Source organism: Schistocerca gregaria, chromosome 7 (genome assembly GCF_023897955.1).
Source record: "Schistocerca gregaria isolate iqSchGreg1 chromosome 7, iqSchGreg1.2, whole genome shotgun sequence".
Lineage (NCBI taxonomy): Eukaryota > Metazoa > Arthropoda > Insecta > Orthoptera > Acrididae > Schistocerca > Schistocerca gregaria.
Window position 1 is genome coordinate 224,135,709 of NC_064926.1, and position 18,237 is coordinate 224,153,945.

Genomic DNA, 18,237 nt, shown 5'->3' on the forward strand with positions numbered 1-18,237 from the left:
CGAGCACTAGGTCCCCTAGCTATGCGATTGTCATATTTCATTTTCGTATTCTGGCATTGCATCTTACACTTATTCTGTGATCCTGTATAATCAATTTTCTCCATCTGTCAGTCTATCCTCTCTTAGCTTTAAGAAATTATTTAGAGTAAATTTTCTTGAGTAATTAGACTTTAGAGAATTCAAATTTGTGTGTCCTTAAAAACCGGTCCACCGACTATTAAATGCTTTTGCTAATGTTTAACTGGGTTTGACCACTGTATGCTGTATATTCATAGCGGACTGTGCTATTGCAGCCTGTGATAGCCTGCAGTGTATATGGAAACCATACGGACTGTGAAGATGAGACTGAAATACAGTGTGTGGCACTGAGGTATACCGACCTTTAAGGAAGAAGATCATCGACCTTCAAGAAAGAAGATCACCGGTCTTCAAGAAAGAAGACACCAAAGATATGTGTAAAACTTTTCTGTTTTGTAATGTAAGGAAATCAACCCTTCCGTGTTTCACGTGGAAGTGTTGATGGGGGGTTGTGTAACATTACAGGACATATTGGGACATATTGAAGTATTCGATACTGTAGACTTTTAGGGGATGTCGATACAGATATGCAAAATGTAAAGGGAAACTTTGGTGATGTTTAAATATTGTACTGTGTCAATATTAGGACATTTTGCACAGAAAGAACAAAAATAGAATTAATGTAAATATATATTAGTGTTAGTAACCTATTTTCATTCAATTTTATAATTATATTTCATTTTGTAAAAGAAAGACTCACTGTTTGCTGTAGCTCTGATTACTTGTATAAATTATCAGTTTTGAGCTAAATTATTTCGTATAATATGGACAAGATACTTTTAAAAACTCACCAGCTAAAGAGAAAGTCTGTAAATGAACGTTTAATGCACACTTCTGGAACTTTCTATGGAGAAATTCTATATTATGATCGCAAAAATACGAAAACTTGTGACATAAACAAGGCACCAGACTTTGAATTCCATAGCAATACTCTCCTCTAGCACATTCCCACATGAAAAGCATGATTTACTTCAGTTTTTTCTGGCAGAAATCTTATATCTGAATGGAAGTTATTCACTTAAAGTAGTGTCTTACCTACTATCAGTGAGATGATGAGCTCTGTGGAATTGCTATCCTGATTTTTGTATTTGCTGGTTCACTTGAAGTAATAGTCTTAGTTTTATCATAACTGTCCTTCGAATCTACAACACTGAGAGCTATTCCCAGCTGAGCTGCATAATACGTAATCATTATCAAGGCCTGTTCAGGTGAGAAAGATTAAAAATTACATCATCATCATGATCAATGGATTAAAACTCTAGACATACAGAAAAATAGTGGAAAAATTCACAATCAATAACTTGCCTTATTTCAAAACCTAGAGTACAGCAGTCATAATCTCCAGCATATACCCCCCTCCCTCCTATAATGTGGCTCAATATTGCTCCTTATATTAAGTATTTAATATTGTTTGTTCTCAAAGCAACAATTTAAAAAAAGTTTGATGATTGTAATTTTTGAGACAATATTTCACAAAAATGTCATCATATGAACATCAATAGACAGAAAACTTTGTCATACAACTGACAGAGGAAAACACTGTGGTACAGCTGACATGTTCAAAACACATACAAAATTTCACATCTTCAGAGAGTGTTCCCTTACTTATTATAATTACTTACGCCCTCAGATTTCCTTCCTTCAGTATGTTAAAAAGGCAAGTCTCAATTTTCAAAATATAGTAAACTGATTGTAATTGTTCAATTTTGAAGTCCTTCAGTTGACTGAAGTGACATATTGATGGGTTTATCCACTAAGAGGTGTATACAAAGGCAGAAAAAATAGAATTAAAAATTTAAGAAGCTCATCAAAGTGCATTTCAAAATTAAGCACAAAGAAACACACTTCATTTGTCACCAACAAAATTCAGCAGTCAAAATAATCTCTATATAAATAGAAAAATGTTGCCCTAGCCTCACCACCACTTCCCCCTCCCTCCATCCCCCATCTATCCAACATCCACTAACATCACAAGTGTCAGTGGGATTTAGGGAAAAATGAATAAATCCACAAGATACCCAGAAAATATCACCACTTGAGAGCACTGTTGAACCACTTCTTGCTGCTGCTAGCATATTCAGAGGGTCAGATGCAAATATTGTGTTATGTCTATCTGTATCTAGCCTTGGGGGAATAAGACAGCTGCTTTTAATCTAATGAATTTGCCAGTCCATTTGCTGAACAATGGTGGTACACTGGTGCCCTGATTCTGTACATTCTTAGGAATGTTTCTAGTGCCTTGAATTGGTGATACTAAAACTGCTAGTCTGTCTGTGTTTACACACAATGATATACCAAACTGAGAGAGAGAGAGAGAGAGAGAGAGGGGGGGGGGGGGGGTGTATGTGGCATTGACTTGCCAAAATTGCAAGCTGCAGGAAGAAATAAACCATAATTTTAATTCACTGTCCTCCTCTTGTGCCCTGCAAAGATCTTCAAAATCTAATTAACTCTAATTGTCTTGATACAGACAAGGCATCTACTGGTATATTCCACACATCAACAACATGCCTCGTATTATTAGTGAACAGTGTGATGTAGTCTAAATGAGGGGGTCAGAAGCAAAGTGATGTAAGTGCAATTCAGATACTTCTGAGATAAATGGCTTTGAAGTTCACCTGGTTATCAGAAAATCAGTTTTGCTGGCACAACATTGCAACTTTACAGATATATACTAAAGGATTTAGGTGTTCTGCAGACAAAAGATGACAAGTTCATACCACCATTCTGGGTGAGCAAAGAGCCTAAAACGACTTATTTTATTTTGATATGGAAAAGGTTTAGCGGAAAAATAATAAAGGTGCACATGAACACATTAATAATTTTCTCATGCAGTAACTATGACACTTTCGAACATTTTAAATAACATAGGGCAACATTTTAGTCGTAGTCACTGTCCAGAATGTTGCTAGCAACATCTTGTAAATCCTCCATGCCTGTTGTTACTTCCCTAGGCCTATAAACACATTCTTATTCATGACTATGACGTTCTGCCTCTCCATGTCATCCTGCCCCTCCTCATCGTTCTTGACATCCTGAGCTGCTTTTACTTTAAGACTGTCCCTCATACTTCAGATTATCAAAGAAAGCATGGTGGACAGGGGGGAATGAAGCATTTCAGCTCTTGCAGGTTATTCAACTTTACACATGTCATGGGTAATTGAACACTGTACAGTGTATTCAATGTGACTGTGGGAGTCTCCCACAAAGTGGTTTGAAGAAGTCAGCTGTATAAAATTCAACATCCTCATTGAAAGAAATCTTAAAATGCATGATTAATGGACATTCCTTTTTTACATGAATCTATCTAATTGACTGCCAGGCAAATGCATTTCCTTCGGTATCTCCTGGAATGGATGACTTTGTCAAGAGTTTCATGTAAGCGATAGCTACAAAGTCTCCCTGATTCGTTTTGGCAACTGTGGATTGTTTGCTGGACCTTTTAATGACACCTACCAATCCTGAGGCATGTACACATGACTGATTCCTCTTGCATTTCTCAATAAGACCAAACTATTGATCACACTCGTTGAACGTGTGCCCAGGTTCTAAGAATTTGTGATGGACTGCTTCAATATGTGTGTGAGAAATGATATGCATCCAGTATGTGACAATTGTTTTTTAATATTTTAAAAAGCTGTACAAAGAGAACAGTTGCTCTGAATGATGTCAAATTTGAACAACATATTGTTGATACAGGTGGAAATGCAACCAAAAAAAAGACCAATAAATGGAGAAAGAGGCACACCAACTGAAGTGCAGCACACAGCTGTTCCTCAGTTTGTATCCAAGATGCCCAACATGATCCATCAAAAACCATGTGCTGCTGGTAAAATTGTTTTGTAAGAATAATTAGTGTGTGCTAGAAACCCTGCAGAAGTTCCAGACACTCAAAAGTATGAAGAAAGGTTTTGGTCCAATATCCACTATTGGTCTGGAGAAAATGATTACAAAATTCAAAATGACAGATTCTTTTGAAGTCCACTGTGACAGAGGGACAAAATTAGTTGATATAACACTTCTTGAAGATGTGGCAACAGTATTGCAAGAGGGATCAAGCGGTGGTGTGCAAATATGCAGTGCATGGGTAACTATCAAAACACTGGCAATGCCTCCAAACATGGTGCATAATATCCTACAAAACATCCTGCATTGCTATCCATACAAAAAATCACCCATGTTCAGACTTCCAAGCTGAGCTGCCTACAAGAAATACATTCATGCTGGAATTTCTTGTACAGATAGAAGTGGTCACACACACACACACACACACACACACACACACACACACACACACACACACACCCCAAACAGTACCACTTCATTCTGCAAAGATGATTGCATGGTGCAGGTTGCTAGCATATTTATCACAAGTCCTCTTTTTTTAGTTTTTTTGTTTTTGAGGTGGTGAGTCCTGCATATGCTGTAACTGGTACCCTCACTGGTAAATGCAGGATGTGTACGTATCATTTTTATGCATGACGGCACTCTTCTGCATATTGCCCAGCCAGTAAAGTGGCTGCTGCAGAGGCATTTAAGAAATCCTAAAATTATCCGCTGTCATTCCCCTACACTCTGTCCATCCAGATCACCCGATCTTAATCCGTGAGAGTTCTAGCTGTGGGGTTATCTGAAAGATGTTATGTTCAGTGCTCCAGTTATGAATGTGGCTGAATGGAAGGCACATATTGCATGACACATTCTGAATGTGACCTCTGAGATGCTCCTATTTGTTGTCTAATATGCTGTTCCTTGATTTAAACTTGAGGCAGGGAACTTTGGACAGCATACTGAATGTGTCTTGCGTCAGTCTCATCACAATTAGAAACTGATATTTTGCTTTTTATGCAGGTTTTGGCCTCTAAAAACAAATTTTTCCCATCCAATGTAGTATGGCCTTGGCCTTGAACTGTTCACGGCTGAACTTGTGCACTCATCTACACAAAAACATTATGGGTGGTGTAATGTGCAACTTAAATCATAGCCATCACAATGTGATTCATTTGTCATTTGTAGCAGCCCCCATTTACATCAAGATGCTTACATCACCACTTATTGGTAAACTTTTCATTAAATTTTTTTGTTCCATGGCATTTCCTCCTGCATGAATGATATGCTGTTCAAATTTGATGTCTCTCTTTACAGTGTTTGAAACTGGAACTTTACATACGGACACCCTGTACATAGCCATCAAATTCAAATATGAGATAAAGCATCCTCTATATCCATGTGGAACAAAGAAGCACAAGGTATTACATCAAAAGCACCATGCAACTGAGCACATAGGAGGGAGACAGCATTTTGTGGAATATCTTTAAAACCCTAAAACTGTAATCAGTACAAGCCCATTATTTTGGATAATGTGCTCATGGCATAACCATGAATGAATAAATGTGCCAGGAATGAAAATCATTCACTGAATAGAAAAAGCTAAGAAAAAATCCATTTATCATTACAGTAATTATTTGGCACAGTCACTTCAACATTTCTCCTCTGTTCGAGTGCCATAATGTCAATTATCTTAATGAAAAGAAATATTCTCTGAAGAGCTGAAGGTACTTTTCAATAAGTGGTTATTGATGATTAAAGTAATTTTACTCTCATGAAATATACTTCAACAAAATAAGAGTAGTAAATTCTATGATCTTATTGGATTCATGAACTAAAAATAATCAACTCTGAGAAAATACATGCTTCAATCATTTGTCTTCTTAATCCTGCAAAATATGTTATTTCCAGTAAGCTAACACAAAAAGACAAACTGCCAAAATTTTACAAGGATAAGTTTTTATTTACCTGAGAATGTGGAATTGGATGGTGAAAGTGATGGAATCCAATCAGTGCATCAGAAATAGCAAATACAATGCCCCCAGCACATGAGCATAATTTTGTCCAAGTCCAAAGCTCCTGTAAAATAATTAAAAACCTATTAATAGTCTGAACAATATAATATAATATATTGTTACATTCCATTCTGGATTTTCCATTGTTTGATTAATAATCTGAAAATGCATTAAGTCTTTGACAATGCTAAATTAACATAAGGGAATAAAAATTTATAATGAAAACATACTTTTAATGTAGTCAACTACTTGAGACATAGTAAGACACCATGTATGTGTAAATATCTTCATGGATCTTCTGAGTCAGTCTGCAGTAATCATTCACATCATTAACATCATGTAGCTGCTGTGTCAGGTGGCAATAGATATATGAAAAGTGAACAAATCTGTGTCACCTATTTCATTACCACTTTCAGTCAACCACTTACACATTGGCTTTCAGTCACAGTCTTTATCAGAAAAAGAAAGAGAAAGAGAAAAGCACACCATTCATTCATACAATCAAGCACACATCACACACACACACACACACACACACACACACACACACACACAAGAGACTCACCTCTGGCAAATCGGACCTGAATGCAACTATCACATAGAATGGAATCAGCAATCTAGAGAGGGCAAGGGAATGGAATGGAATGGATAGCAATATACAAGTGAGGGGTGGGGGGGGGGGGGGGGGGGGAGACTGTCCGGTGAAGTACGCAGGGGCTAGAATAACAAAAGGCTCAGTATAAGGAGGTAGCAGAGCACGGAGGTGGGGAAAACAGAGCAAAAAAGGAGAGGATTGGGGAAATATGGGTAGGTGCATTGGCAGAAGGGAGCAAACAAAGAGGATGAGAAACGAGAATGGGGAGGAAGTGATAGGACAATATGTTACCATAGGTTGAGGCCTGGATAGCTACAGGAGGAGAGAATTTGTTTTAAGGATAACTCCCACCTGCACAATTCAGAAAGAAGAGGGAAGAATTCAAATGACTCGAGTAGTGAAGCAGTTATTGAAATCAAGCACGTTATGTTCAGCTACATGTTGTGCCACAGGCTGCTCTACTTTGCTCTTGGTCATAGTTTGGCAGTGGCTGTTAATCCTGATGGACAGCTACTTTGTAGTCAATAATTGCAACAGAGCTGATAAATGAGATGGCTGCTTTCACATGTGCCCCCGCCTGTGATGGGGTATGACCATCTTGTGACAGGACTGGAATAGGAAGTGCTGGATGGATGCATTGGGCAGGTCTTGAACAGGGTCTTTCACAGGGGCATGATCCTTGTGCCATGGGGTTGGGATTGGGATTGGGAGGGGCATGATAGCTGTTGAAACACACATGCTGTTGGTGGTTGATGGGTTTACTGTGGGCATACATGCAAAGGGATCCATCAGAGAGGAGGTGGTCAATATCTAGGAAGGTGGCACGATAGGTTGAGAAGGACCACCTGAAATGAATGGGAGAGAAGGTGTTGAGCTTGTGAAGGAATGACGACAGGGTGTCTTGGCAGTAAGTCCAGATCATGAAGATGTCATCAATAAACTTGAAGCAGACTAGGGGTTTGGCATTTTGGAAGGTTAGGAAGGTCTCCTCTAGATGGTCCAGAAACAGATTGACATAGGGGGCTGTCATCTCTTTCACACAAAAAAAAATTCCTCCCATAAAACACAGCCACCCAAAGATGGCATATCTGCAGTGACAAGAAACCCTTTGCCCAGCACGGTAGGAGTCTTGCCAAGGCCTTCACAAACAGGCACCATCTCCCAGACCTAGTCTGCAAACAAATTTCTCATGCCATTTCCCCCTCACACCCCCAATCCTCAGATTACCCCCACGAACCAGCTACAAAGGAGTACCCCTCCATCACCCAATACCAGACCAGACTGTAACAACTGAACCACATCCTTGCCACAGCTTTGATTACTTGTCATCGTGCCTTGAAATGAGCAACATCCTCCACAAGATCCTTCCCATCCCACCTAAAGAGGTGTTCTGTCACCCACCCAACCTCCACAACATCATAGTCCATCCCTATGCCACTCCCAATCCCAATCCCAACCCATTGGCACATTTATCATACTCTTGTGGAAGACCCAGGTGCAAGATCTGACCAATCACCCACCCAGAACTTCCTATTCCAGTCCTGTCACCTGTGAAACAGCCATGTCAGTTACCAACTCTGTTGCAATCACTACACATCTTTTGATATTGGTCTGATAACCAACCAGTTGTCTACCAGGATGAACAGCCAGCTCCAAACTGTGTCCAAGAGCAACCACCCTGTGCCACAACATGCAGCTCAACATAACATGCTTGATTTCAATGCCTGCTTCACCACCCAAGCTGTCTGGATGCACCCCTCCATCACCAGCTTTTCTGAACTGCTTAGATGGGAGTACTTTACAACACACTCTCCACTCCCATAATTATATATACGAGCTATTTGTCATGATGGTATGAGTGTCAATAAATGTGGAAAGGTGTGAATATAATAATTTATTGTTGTGTTCATTTCAAGCTTATCATTAAACAAAAACACAAGGAAGCAGTAATGCAACCGCCAAGACAAATCCAGGTTAGTCACATTCCAAACTGTATGCTGAACAGTCAAACATTTTGCAGGTAGCTGGAAGTATAGCAACACACAATGAAGACATTACATGTGAAGTTTATGACTAGGCACTTTGCTAATGAAATCTTGAAAACTATCACTGATTAAAGCCAGGAAGTACAAGCCAGTTTAAACTGATACAGGTATGTATGTTTATGATACATTTTGTACCTACTACTTAAAGGGTCAGAAAACATTGAGAATGAATGTAATTTGAAACAACTGTAGCAGCTTTATGAATAAAAAGCTCATTAACACTTCTCATTTTTCATTAAAACTACAAACACAATTTATCCTGATAAAAGTGTATTATGGTCCTGCACAGCTTGTTTCCAAATTACATATATGGAACAAGCACTACACTTAATTTTAAAATTATACTAAAAATATATGGTACAGTTGCAGAGTAAGTATAGTTACTTCAGTAGATTTTATCGCAAGTGTTACTTTTTTCTAAAGATTTTTTCATTATGTTAACTTACTACAAAAAAATGCTAAAGATTTTTATGCCTAAACAGGAAACTAATGTATCAGTAGACATTTTATTCCTCAAGTATTCTTAATGTTATTTTCAAAAAGGAATCCCAGAACTTATTACAATATTCAAGAATGTAATGAGCATGGTCATTTTGAAGATATTCTCTTTCGCTCATTACTTTGCAGAAATGCACCTTGAACTAGAGTCTACTACCGATTTTTCTTGTTGTTTCCTTCCAGTCTAAGAATGGTGCGAAGCAGAAATCAAATAACTGACAAAAAGAAGGAAAAAAACACATTTTACTTGTTACTTTTGCGTAATGCATTCCCAGGAAATTGCCAAATATAACTACACTTTTATAGGATCTTTTTGAGATATATAGTTAGAAGTAACTGGAAGCGACATTCACCTCAACACATCCATCACACACTCCACCCCTAAGAGAGCCATAACCACAACATTCCAGCCACTGTCTCAGCAAAGACTGTACAAATCACACCCCCTGGAGTTCAGGACATGAAGAATCATATTTCCACAGCAGGAGGAGGAGGAGGAGGAGGTCAGGGGGGTGGCTGGAGTTTTCTCAGCTCTTTTGCCATAAGGTGTGTTATCTCACTTCAGCTTAGGGTAGTGTTCCAGGTCATCAGCAACCAAACACTTCAAAAAGTATGATTATATTTAAATGATGCCTTGAGTTTCATTATCTGATATGAATAAATTCAAATGTGTGGCAATTACTTCATGAAGTACGCGCAACCCATTGAAAATTTTTATTGCCCTTTTTTCAGTTAAAGAGTTTCCATAAGAATTTCTCCAATATGTCTCCTTAACGTGACAGTGATGTTTCAGGAGTATTTATATGACAATAAACAAATCCCACTAAATAATAATAATAATAATAATAATAATAATAATAATAAGTAGTAGTCACAAGATGACATTGTGTGACTCAATTGTATTAACAAATAAGGTGTTGGGAAGAACAAAACTGACCAGTCTTTATGGTACCAAGTCAACTCTTAGTCGCAGATCATAGTTTTCAAAAACAAACGAAAATGGAGAGTCAACAATTTCTTCACTGGAAGGTTTAAAACTTAAAATAATGTGCTTAAAATTTTATTCAGTTAGATATTAATTACAATTATTTCTAGTTACCTCAAAGAACTGTACTCTAGCAATGGCTCTCCATGCCATTGTAACCAACAGAATGCTGTAGATGGGAACTCCAATCATCAAGACACCACTCAGACCAGGCATCAAAATTACTACAGCTGGAAGAAATAATAGAAACAATCACTGTAGCTGTAGAACTAGCAGCAGCAGGAGTAGTAATAGTATCTACCACTACTACTACAACAGAAACAGCATTATTTAGCTTTACAATGATACTGATACACCAGAAAGTGATTATCTGGTGGGATATAATATTACAAGGGTGTGCTGAAAAATGATACATCCAAATTTTTTATGTCAAAACTCTTTTAGCTTTTTAAATAATATAAAACTTATTAACACTATATACTTTTATTCTTCATGTTACATATTCACAGCTCTCTGCAACCAGATGGCTCCAAACTGCAGTATAGAACACAGCAGTGTATAATGTAACAATGTCAGTGTGTGAGCAACAGCATGCTGTAATCGAGTTTCCAATTCAAAGAGTTCATCCACACAAGGAGCACCCCATCCTTTAGCAAAAAATGCCACAGAACATACAAGCACTGTGACTTCTACAACAATCCAACGTCTTGGGTTCATGGTCATCGATCATCCTCCATACAGTCCCGACTTGACTTCATCCTATTTCTATCTCTTTCCGAAACTTACAGAACACCTTCAAGGACTTCACTTGATAGTGATGAAGCAGTGTAAGTGAAGGCGAGGTTGTGGCTCTGTAAACAATGGCAGACATTCTACAATAACAGTATTAAGAAACTGGTCTTTCCTTAGGAGAAATGAGTTCGTCGCTAATGTGACTATATTGAGAAATAAATATGTCAAAAATAGGAGTGCCAACAAGGGGTTATGTGACATAAACCAAAGTTGGTAGGTGTGTTTCTATATCTGAAATATGATGTCTACTCAAATTTTGTGCCAGTAACAGATGAGTGTCACTAGCAGTACCACTATGGGGATGTAACTCAGGTTTGCTTTCAATACCGGCTATAACAGTCATGCATTAACCCTCCGATTTTCCTATGGTAATCACTTAAATAAGTTATCTGAAAAAATTTATCCCTGAAATTTCATTACTCTACATTAATGTTTTTTGGTGGTGGAAAAAAATTGCATCAATGTAGACACACTGCATGAATTATATTTCTGTTTAATAACTTTTCAAGTCATTGACAATTTCACTACCAACAATTTCATGTTTTTGTGTACAGATTAAATGTTGAGCATGGACTCATGGCGTAATTGTCTCATTCAGTACTGCAAGCACAGAGGCAAGCTGTCATGGCATTGAGCAGTAAAAAGAAACCAGAAATTGTTGCTTTCTCTATGGCTGCTGCTTTTTAAGTGACAACAGTAAGCAACATTAACAGAAAAGAAAACTGTCATTATGGTTGAAAAATGGATGAACAGACAGCCAAAAATTGTAAGCTTGATATTTCTTCGAAAATAACTTCTTTTAGAGGATGAATACTTATTTAGAATTTGAGGATTAGTGAGGATAATTATTAGTTCCTATTGGACCTCATGCAAGAGAAATTAATCAAGCAGGGCTCTGTGATGAGAAAATCAGTTACGTCTTTCAAGTAGCTACTCTAAGAATCCATGCAACTGATGACTCCAAGTCCATCAAAAAACTATACTTGTGGTATGTAAACGCCCCTACTGCTAGCAGGGCTGGTTTGAAAATATTTTTTGCACATGAGTGAGCTATAGTATGGTGCCCTCTCCCTTTCCCTCTAACACTTCCATCAGCGTCAGTTTTTCCTATTAATTGCTATATGCACTGTATGCAAATCTTGCACTTGACCGCCACTTGCACCTCTTTCAGCTTGGTACCCTAAGGGGCCATTACTAATTGTGATATGAAGGACTTATTTCAATAGTGGTACAAGTCCATTTTTGTTCATTGTGAGATACAGAGTCCTAAAGTTAAATGAGCGCTGAAAAATCTGCAGTTGAGATACCAAACATATTCAAGCATATGGCTTCTTGCTAGAGATGAACATTTCTTTCTGTTTGTTTGTATCATTAGTTGCAGAAGCATTGTAGGTAGAAAAGTGGAGGTAATGGACTTGTACCACTATTGAAATAAGCCCTTCATATGTCCTGTATAGAAACCACACAGCTTTGGTGCCTCTGGCACCCAAGTGGCAGATTGTTTTGCTGACTGCCAGCACCACTTCTCTTTGAGGTTTCTACAACTTATCTTTCTGATCAGCAATGTGGACAACGCAGGATTTTTATTTTCTTCCTCATTTCTTCCACTATTGCCTGCAGCCTACAGTCTTTATGCACACTATATTTCTTTAATGCTGTATCATGTTTCTCCCTGTTGTAATCATGTTTACTTCCAGTATCAAAGAGACAGTTTCAGTTCATACTGTTCATTAATACACTGATGTGTTCCCTGCATTCTTCTCAAAATAACTTTGTGGCTAGAAGATTTCTTAAGTAAGAGAACCTAGCATGTCATCATCACGAATGCCCAAATGAAGTGTGATGGGACTGTTCTTATTCTACGTATACCTAAATGATCTGACAGAGAGGGTGAGCAGTAATCTGTGCCTGTTTGATGTTGAAGATGATGATAATGAGGTGGTGTATGGGGAGCTGTCATCACTAAGCGACTGTAGGAGGATACAAGAGGATGTACACAAAATTTCTAGGCTGTGGTGATTGGCAGCTTGCTCTAAATCTAGAAAAATGTAAGTCAATGGAGATCAGTAGGGAAAACAATCCTGTAATGTTTGAATACATCATTAGTAGTGTGCTGATTCACACACAATCATGTCATTTGAATATCTATGTGTTAACACTGCAAAGCAAAATGAAATGGAATGAACACATCATAATGGTAATAAAGAAGCAGAATGGTAGACTCAGTCCACTGGGAGAATTTTAGGGAAGTGTGGTTCATCTGTAGAGGAGACTGCATAAAGAACACTAACACGACCATTCTTAAGGTTTAAGATCTCCACCAGTTGAGATTAAAGGAAGACATCAAAGCAATTTAGAAGCAGGGTGCTAGATTGGTTACCAGTAGGTTAACGTAATAAGCAAGTATTATGGAGATGGTTCATGAATTCAAATGGGAGCCCCTGCATGGAAGACAATGTACTTTTTGCAGAACACCACTGAGAAAATTTAAAGAATCAGCATTGGAAGCTGCCTGCAGAATGATTCTCGTACAACCAACATACATTTTGCATAGACATGATGAAAAAAGAGAAATTAGGGCTCATACGGAGACATATTTGCGAGTGGAATTGGAAAGGAACTCACAAATAGTTGCACAGGGTACCCTCCACCACACACCATATGGTGCTCGTAGTGTTTGTATGCTGATATAAATGTAGTTATAGAAGTAAGAGCGCTACAGAAAATGTGAAGCAGACAGCTGCTGACATTTTTCACTGACAAGACTATGTCAGACTGAATGCTTCATCTTGCATCTGTAGCAGTTGTGTAACAACACGTGCACTTTGACGCTCATGAATCTATGTATCACTACGGCCGTGTCACCTCAACAGCCAGCACAGAGCACGCCTTGAGGTTGGGGTTTTTATGATAACAGACGTACAAAACACATAAACCGTGTGGTTAAGCCAAGACACCTTTCTCTTGTGACACACAACGCTAGCCATTGAAACATGTCCACAGCTAGTGTTTAGGCAGTACTAGTGGCTCTGACACAGTCATAGCTGGAGACGCTCGGGCCCACCTGACCTGGACCCGGTCACAGCTGAACGAGCTCCGAGCAGTTTGTCATTTACCACCTCCCACGAGACACGTGTAGCTTCATGGATTCCTAGAGATGGAGTGAGTGCTACCCCCGTCCACACAGGCGGCTTACACATCACCAGCTGATACCATCTACCACTTACAGATAGAACAGACCAAATTTCTGGATGCATTTCAAGTTGGTAACTTTTTAGGAAAACAAAAATCACAAGCATTTGTGGTAGGCAACCGAGACAACTCAAGATACGGAGCCTGGTGAGACAGCCAGTGTCCAGTAGTTGTGTAATGTGTTTCTTTTGGTTTACTATACGCTCTGAAATACGAAAACATTTGCCCAAAAATTAGCTAAAAGCAGTCATAAAGTTCTATGGCAGAAAAATGACAAGGCCGCATTTGTAGAATGAGTGCGGCTACTGGGGTATCATGCTTCGATTATTAAACGTGCAATTTCGTTTTGAACTTTGCCAGCACCTGCAGACGTGCCTGCTGCTGGTTATAGGGGAAGTCTCTCTTACGCTGACATCTTAGACATTTAATCCGACAAAAATCTGGCAGACAGACGTATATTCTAGGAAATCAGCCTGCACCAAGTGGTGATCGTTTTAATCAGGATCGGTGTTGCGACTGTATACAGATTCTTGCCTGCTGCAGTTTAATTGGACAGCATGATCAGGCTATAACCCGATCATGAGCGGTCGTAGTACTCCATAACAGAGGACGTCACACAACAGCCATTTCAAAGGAGACAAATCTCACACAATCGTATACAGTGTACCATATATAAATGCCATTGTGACAACCCCGTGCTGTACCTCTATGGCAGTCGCAGCAAGCAGACCAACTCTCCAGTTTTTCCCGGCACCTCCCGTACTACAGCATTTTTACCCCCCCCCCCCCCCCCCTCCCCCCGATCCTCTTAGCTCCCCTATTAAAGTCTGTTTCTCCTGCATATCTCGTCAGTCGCTGCGTCTACACGCGACACATCTTCCGAAAGACGAAAACCGAATTTCGAAAACAGTTTCTCGTTGCCGGCCGCTGTGACCGAGCGGTTCTATGCGCTTCATTCCGGAACCGCGCTGCTGCTACGGTCGCAGGTTCGAATCTTACCTCGGGCATGGATGTGTGTGATGTCCTTAGGTTAGTTAGGTTTAAGAAGTTTTAAGTCTAGAGGAGTGATGACCTCAGATGTTAACTCCCATAGTGCTTAGAGCCATTTGAACCATTTGTTTCTCGCTGACATGTTTACTTGTTAAGGTCTGAAGCCGATTTGCTAGCCCAGTTAAAAATGGCGCCTGGCAAACAGCTGATACAGTTTATGATTTAGTCGGCACAATTACTATTTCTCTTCAATTAGACGAGGTGTAAACAGTTTAGGTCTACTACTTCTCCTTCCCCTTCACTGCCCAAAAAGCGACACCGTCCACATTTCCCAAAAATTTTTAAAAACCTGACGGCCCAAGCACGTTTCGAAACCGGTTGCGTTCGCATGGGAGCGGAAATCGATTGCCAAAATGGAAAACCGGCAACCTGAAGCGGATTTCCAGAATCAGTTTTGAAGTGTTTACATGAGCATCCAGAAGCAGTATTGGGAAATCAAGTTTACCAAACCCGGTTTTGGGAGCCTCGTGTCAACGGGATGAGTGATTACTGTTACAAATATTAATCCCGCGAAGTACTGTCTATAGTTTGAATTCCTCATCGATAGTTCTCGAAAAGCTCTCGTTTTGTTGATGCTATTGTCGACATTTGGTCTTTTTTTCCTGTTCGTGCTCCTACGGAAAGAAGGCGGTTTGTTAGTAGGGAACGAGAGGAGTGGAGAAAGAATGACATAGCTTACACGCCTGCATGGATAATGAGAGCGGGAATTTTTACTTGTTTCTCGGTCGGTACTGGCAACAAACGGATGCGTTCAGGTAGTTCGGATCAGCAGCTATGGTGTCAATAACACGCGGAGTAACGATGACTCGCGAAAGCGGATTACAGAGACGTTCATTTTTAATCAAACTCGTTGCATTATTTATTTCTCAGTTGATTCGATGGCAGTTAACACGAAATGTGCTGATTTGTGTATACTACTTTCCGTAATCATACCAACTGCACGACTCAGCGTGCATGTGTCTGCAAGAAGGTAAAATACTCCATATGTTTATTTGAAGAGATAGGAGCAACATTAATGTTGGTGAAAATCAATGACATCCAACGGTAATCGAGCTTACAACGTGTTTTGTTAAGAGTAACTTAGCATCGCTCGTGGGAGTAACGCCAACTACACGCAATATTCTTTCAGACAGTTACAAGTCATAGTAAAAGAATTTATTGCTGATTTTGTATAAGAAAATACACTACACGAAAAGATTTCTAGTGCTCCGAGTATGCCAAAAACAGGAAGATCAGAAAAAAGTTGAGTAAATTTTTTTAAAGATTTAAAACACAAAGAAACTGGTGTGCGAAACATTGGTAAAAATCATAGGTTTGAAGACAATTACTTAAAACTAACTTCATTAAGGAGTAAATAAACTGAGAAACAGTAGTTGCTAAACCAGTTCTTGGAACAGGTTTCGACATGCTTTTCTTGAATGTACACCAGAATGAGTATTATTCCATGCTTTTGCGCTTTAGTCCAAAATATGGTACCGTTAGAAATAACAGAGTAAAAGTAAGTAAAGTACGCCAGTTTATCAATATTTATGTCTCCATTGTCAAGAAAACGTGATGTAGTTGTGAGCCGAAATTTATTGCGACTAAATCTGCGTAAACGAACCCCTAAAATCATGGTCAGACGTTCATCATCTGACATGTTGGTCGCCATAGTCTTACCAGTTGCGCACAGGGCGTAAAGAGCAGCGCCCAGCTGGACGTTGAGTGGTTTGAAGCCGAATGCTGCAGTGTACATAAGCTGCGCCACGCCGAAGGCTGCCATGCCGTGCAGGAAGTAGTGGGGCCACACCAGCAGCGCGTCCCCCAGGCAGGAAAACGCCAGACCAGTCAGGATGCGCCGGGAGAACGTGTACCTGAACAGACGAGAGGCAAACATACGTTCATGATGCACAACAAGATGTCGCAGTCGATTCTGGCAGAATGTCACACACATTAAGGTGACCAGGCATCCCATGTTAGCCGGGCCTGTCCTCTCTGACATTTTATTTGGTATAGAACAGGACGCCGAAAGTCCCTTTTTGTGGAAATGTCTAATCGGCATAAAATGCCATTTTGCATCAGTTTGATGAGAAATTTAAAGACAGTGATAGACAAATGATAAAACATAGCGCTGTTTATATAGTTCTATATAAAACAAATACTTCTGAAACCGTGTATACACGTCGCTTGGAAGCTGTAACCGCCCAGTGTCATTCAACACGATCACGACGACACCCTCCGATCGACGTTAACACTCGCCTTCATACATGGCAGTGGACGTTGAAAATTCGTGACGACAGCTCAATGGTCGTCAATTGATTTAAATGTATTTCTCGGCTGACTCTTAATTCAATTGCTGCCAAGGGGTTGAGGAGAAAGAACATATCCTGGTGGTACCAGCATTATGCGATTTAGATGTTCGATTAATCTGAATGGTTTGCAATGTTCCAGCGATTTTATTCGAACTCTATGCTGGTGTACCGACAAGGACCATTTTCGCAGATAAACATGCAAGTACGTAATGGATGTTCAGTTTCTCAATATAGTTCGTCGCACTCACACATTATACATCCGCTGTAAGAACAATTTCATGCATTTACATTTTTGGTGTCCCACAATATTGGTTGGCTAATTATTGTGACGATACGCTGCATACAACTTCCACAGATATTGTTTATCATGTAGTAAAGACCATGTAATGAAGCCAAAATCGTGGATCACATTGAAATGTAGTTTGTTTTTTATCACTTCTCTTTTCACTAATTAAATATGAATTGGGATTGGAGGTGATGATCCTATCCTCCTTTTTTAGTATTTTAGGTCCCCGTTAATTAATATCTGGTAGTTAATAAGCGAACTATTTTTTATGCTGGCGCGTTGTTTGTATCAGTTACGCCGCAACCGTCCAAGGATAAGGTACTATTAAAGTTCCACGCACACGCCTTTTACCATTTTATAAAATGCAGAATTACGTAAACTATAGCTTTCCGTTGCGCACAACTTTCGTGGGTTCCACAACCATAATAGTATCCCAAGAGTATTTTTCTCAGCTAACACTAAGTTCGAATTACGTTGTCGGATTCATTTTCACTTCACCCGATAATAAACGTCTCTGATCACTTCGTCACACGTAATGTATTTTAAACGTGCTTGAAGAGTCTTTAAATAATCTCCTTAACG

The 18,237-nt window shown here is 39.3% G+C and overlaps 1 protein-coding gene across 2 annotated transcripts in view; it reads right to left on the reverse strand.

The window, feature by feature from the left end:
- Positions 1–18,237, reverse strand: part of LOC126282266 (lysoplasmalogenase-like protein TMEM86A) — a 437,733-nt gene that overhangs the window by 31,850 nt on the left and 387,646 nt on the right. For both annotated transcript variants that reach the window (XM_049981876.1, XM_049981875.1), the window contains exons 3-6: positions 16,738–16,931; positions 10,159–10,274; positions 5,875–5,985; positions 1,114–1,278 (exon numbers count right to left, since the gene is read on the reverse strand). In XM_049981876.1, the coding sequence (XP_049837833.1) occupies positions 1,120–1,278; positions 5,875–5,985; positions 10,159–10,274; positions 16,738–16,931 (580 nt within the window). In that variant the 3' untranslated portion in view covers positions 1,114–1,119. The remainder of the gene's footprint in view (positions 1–1,113; positions 1,279–5,874; positions 5,986–10,158; positions 10,275–16,737; positions 16,932–18,237) is intronic.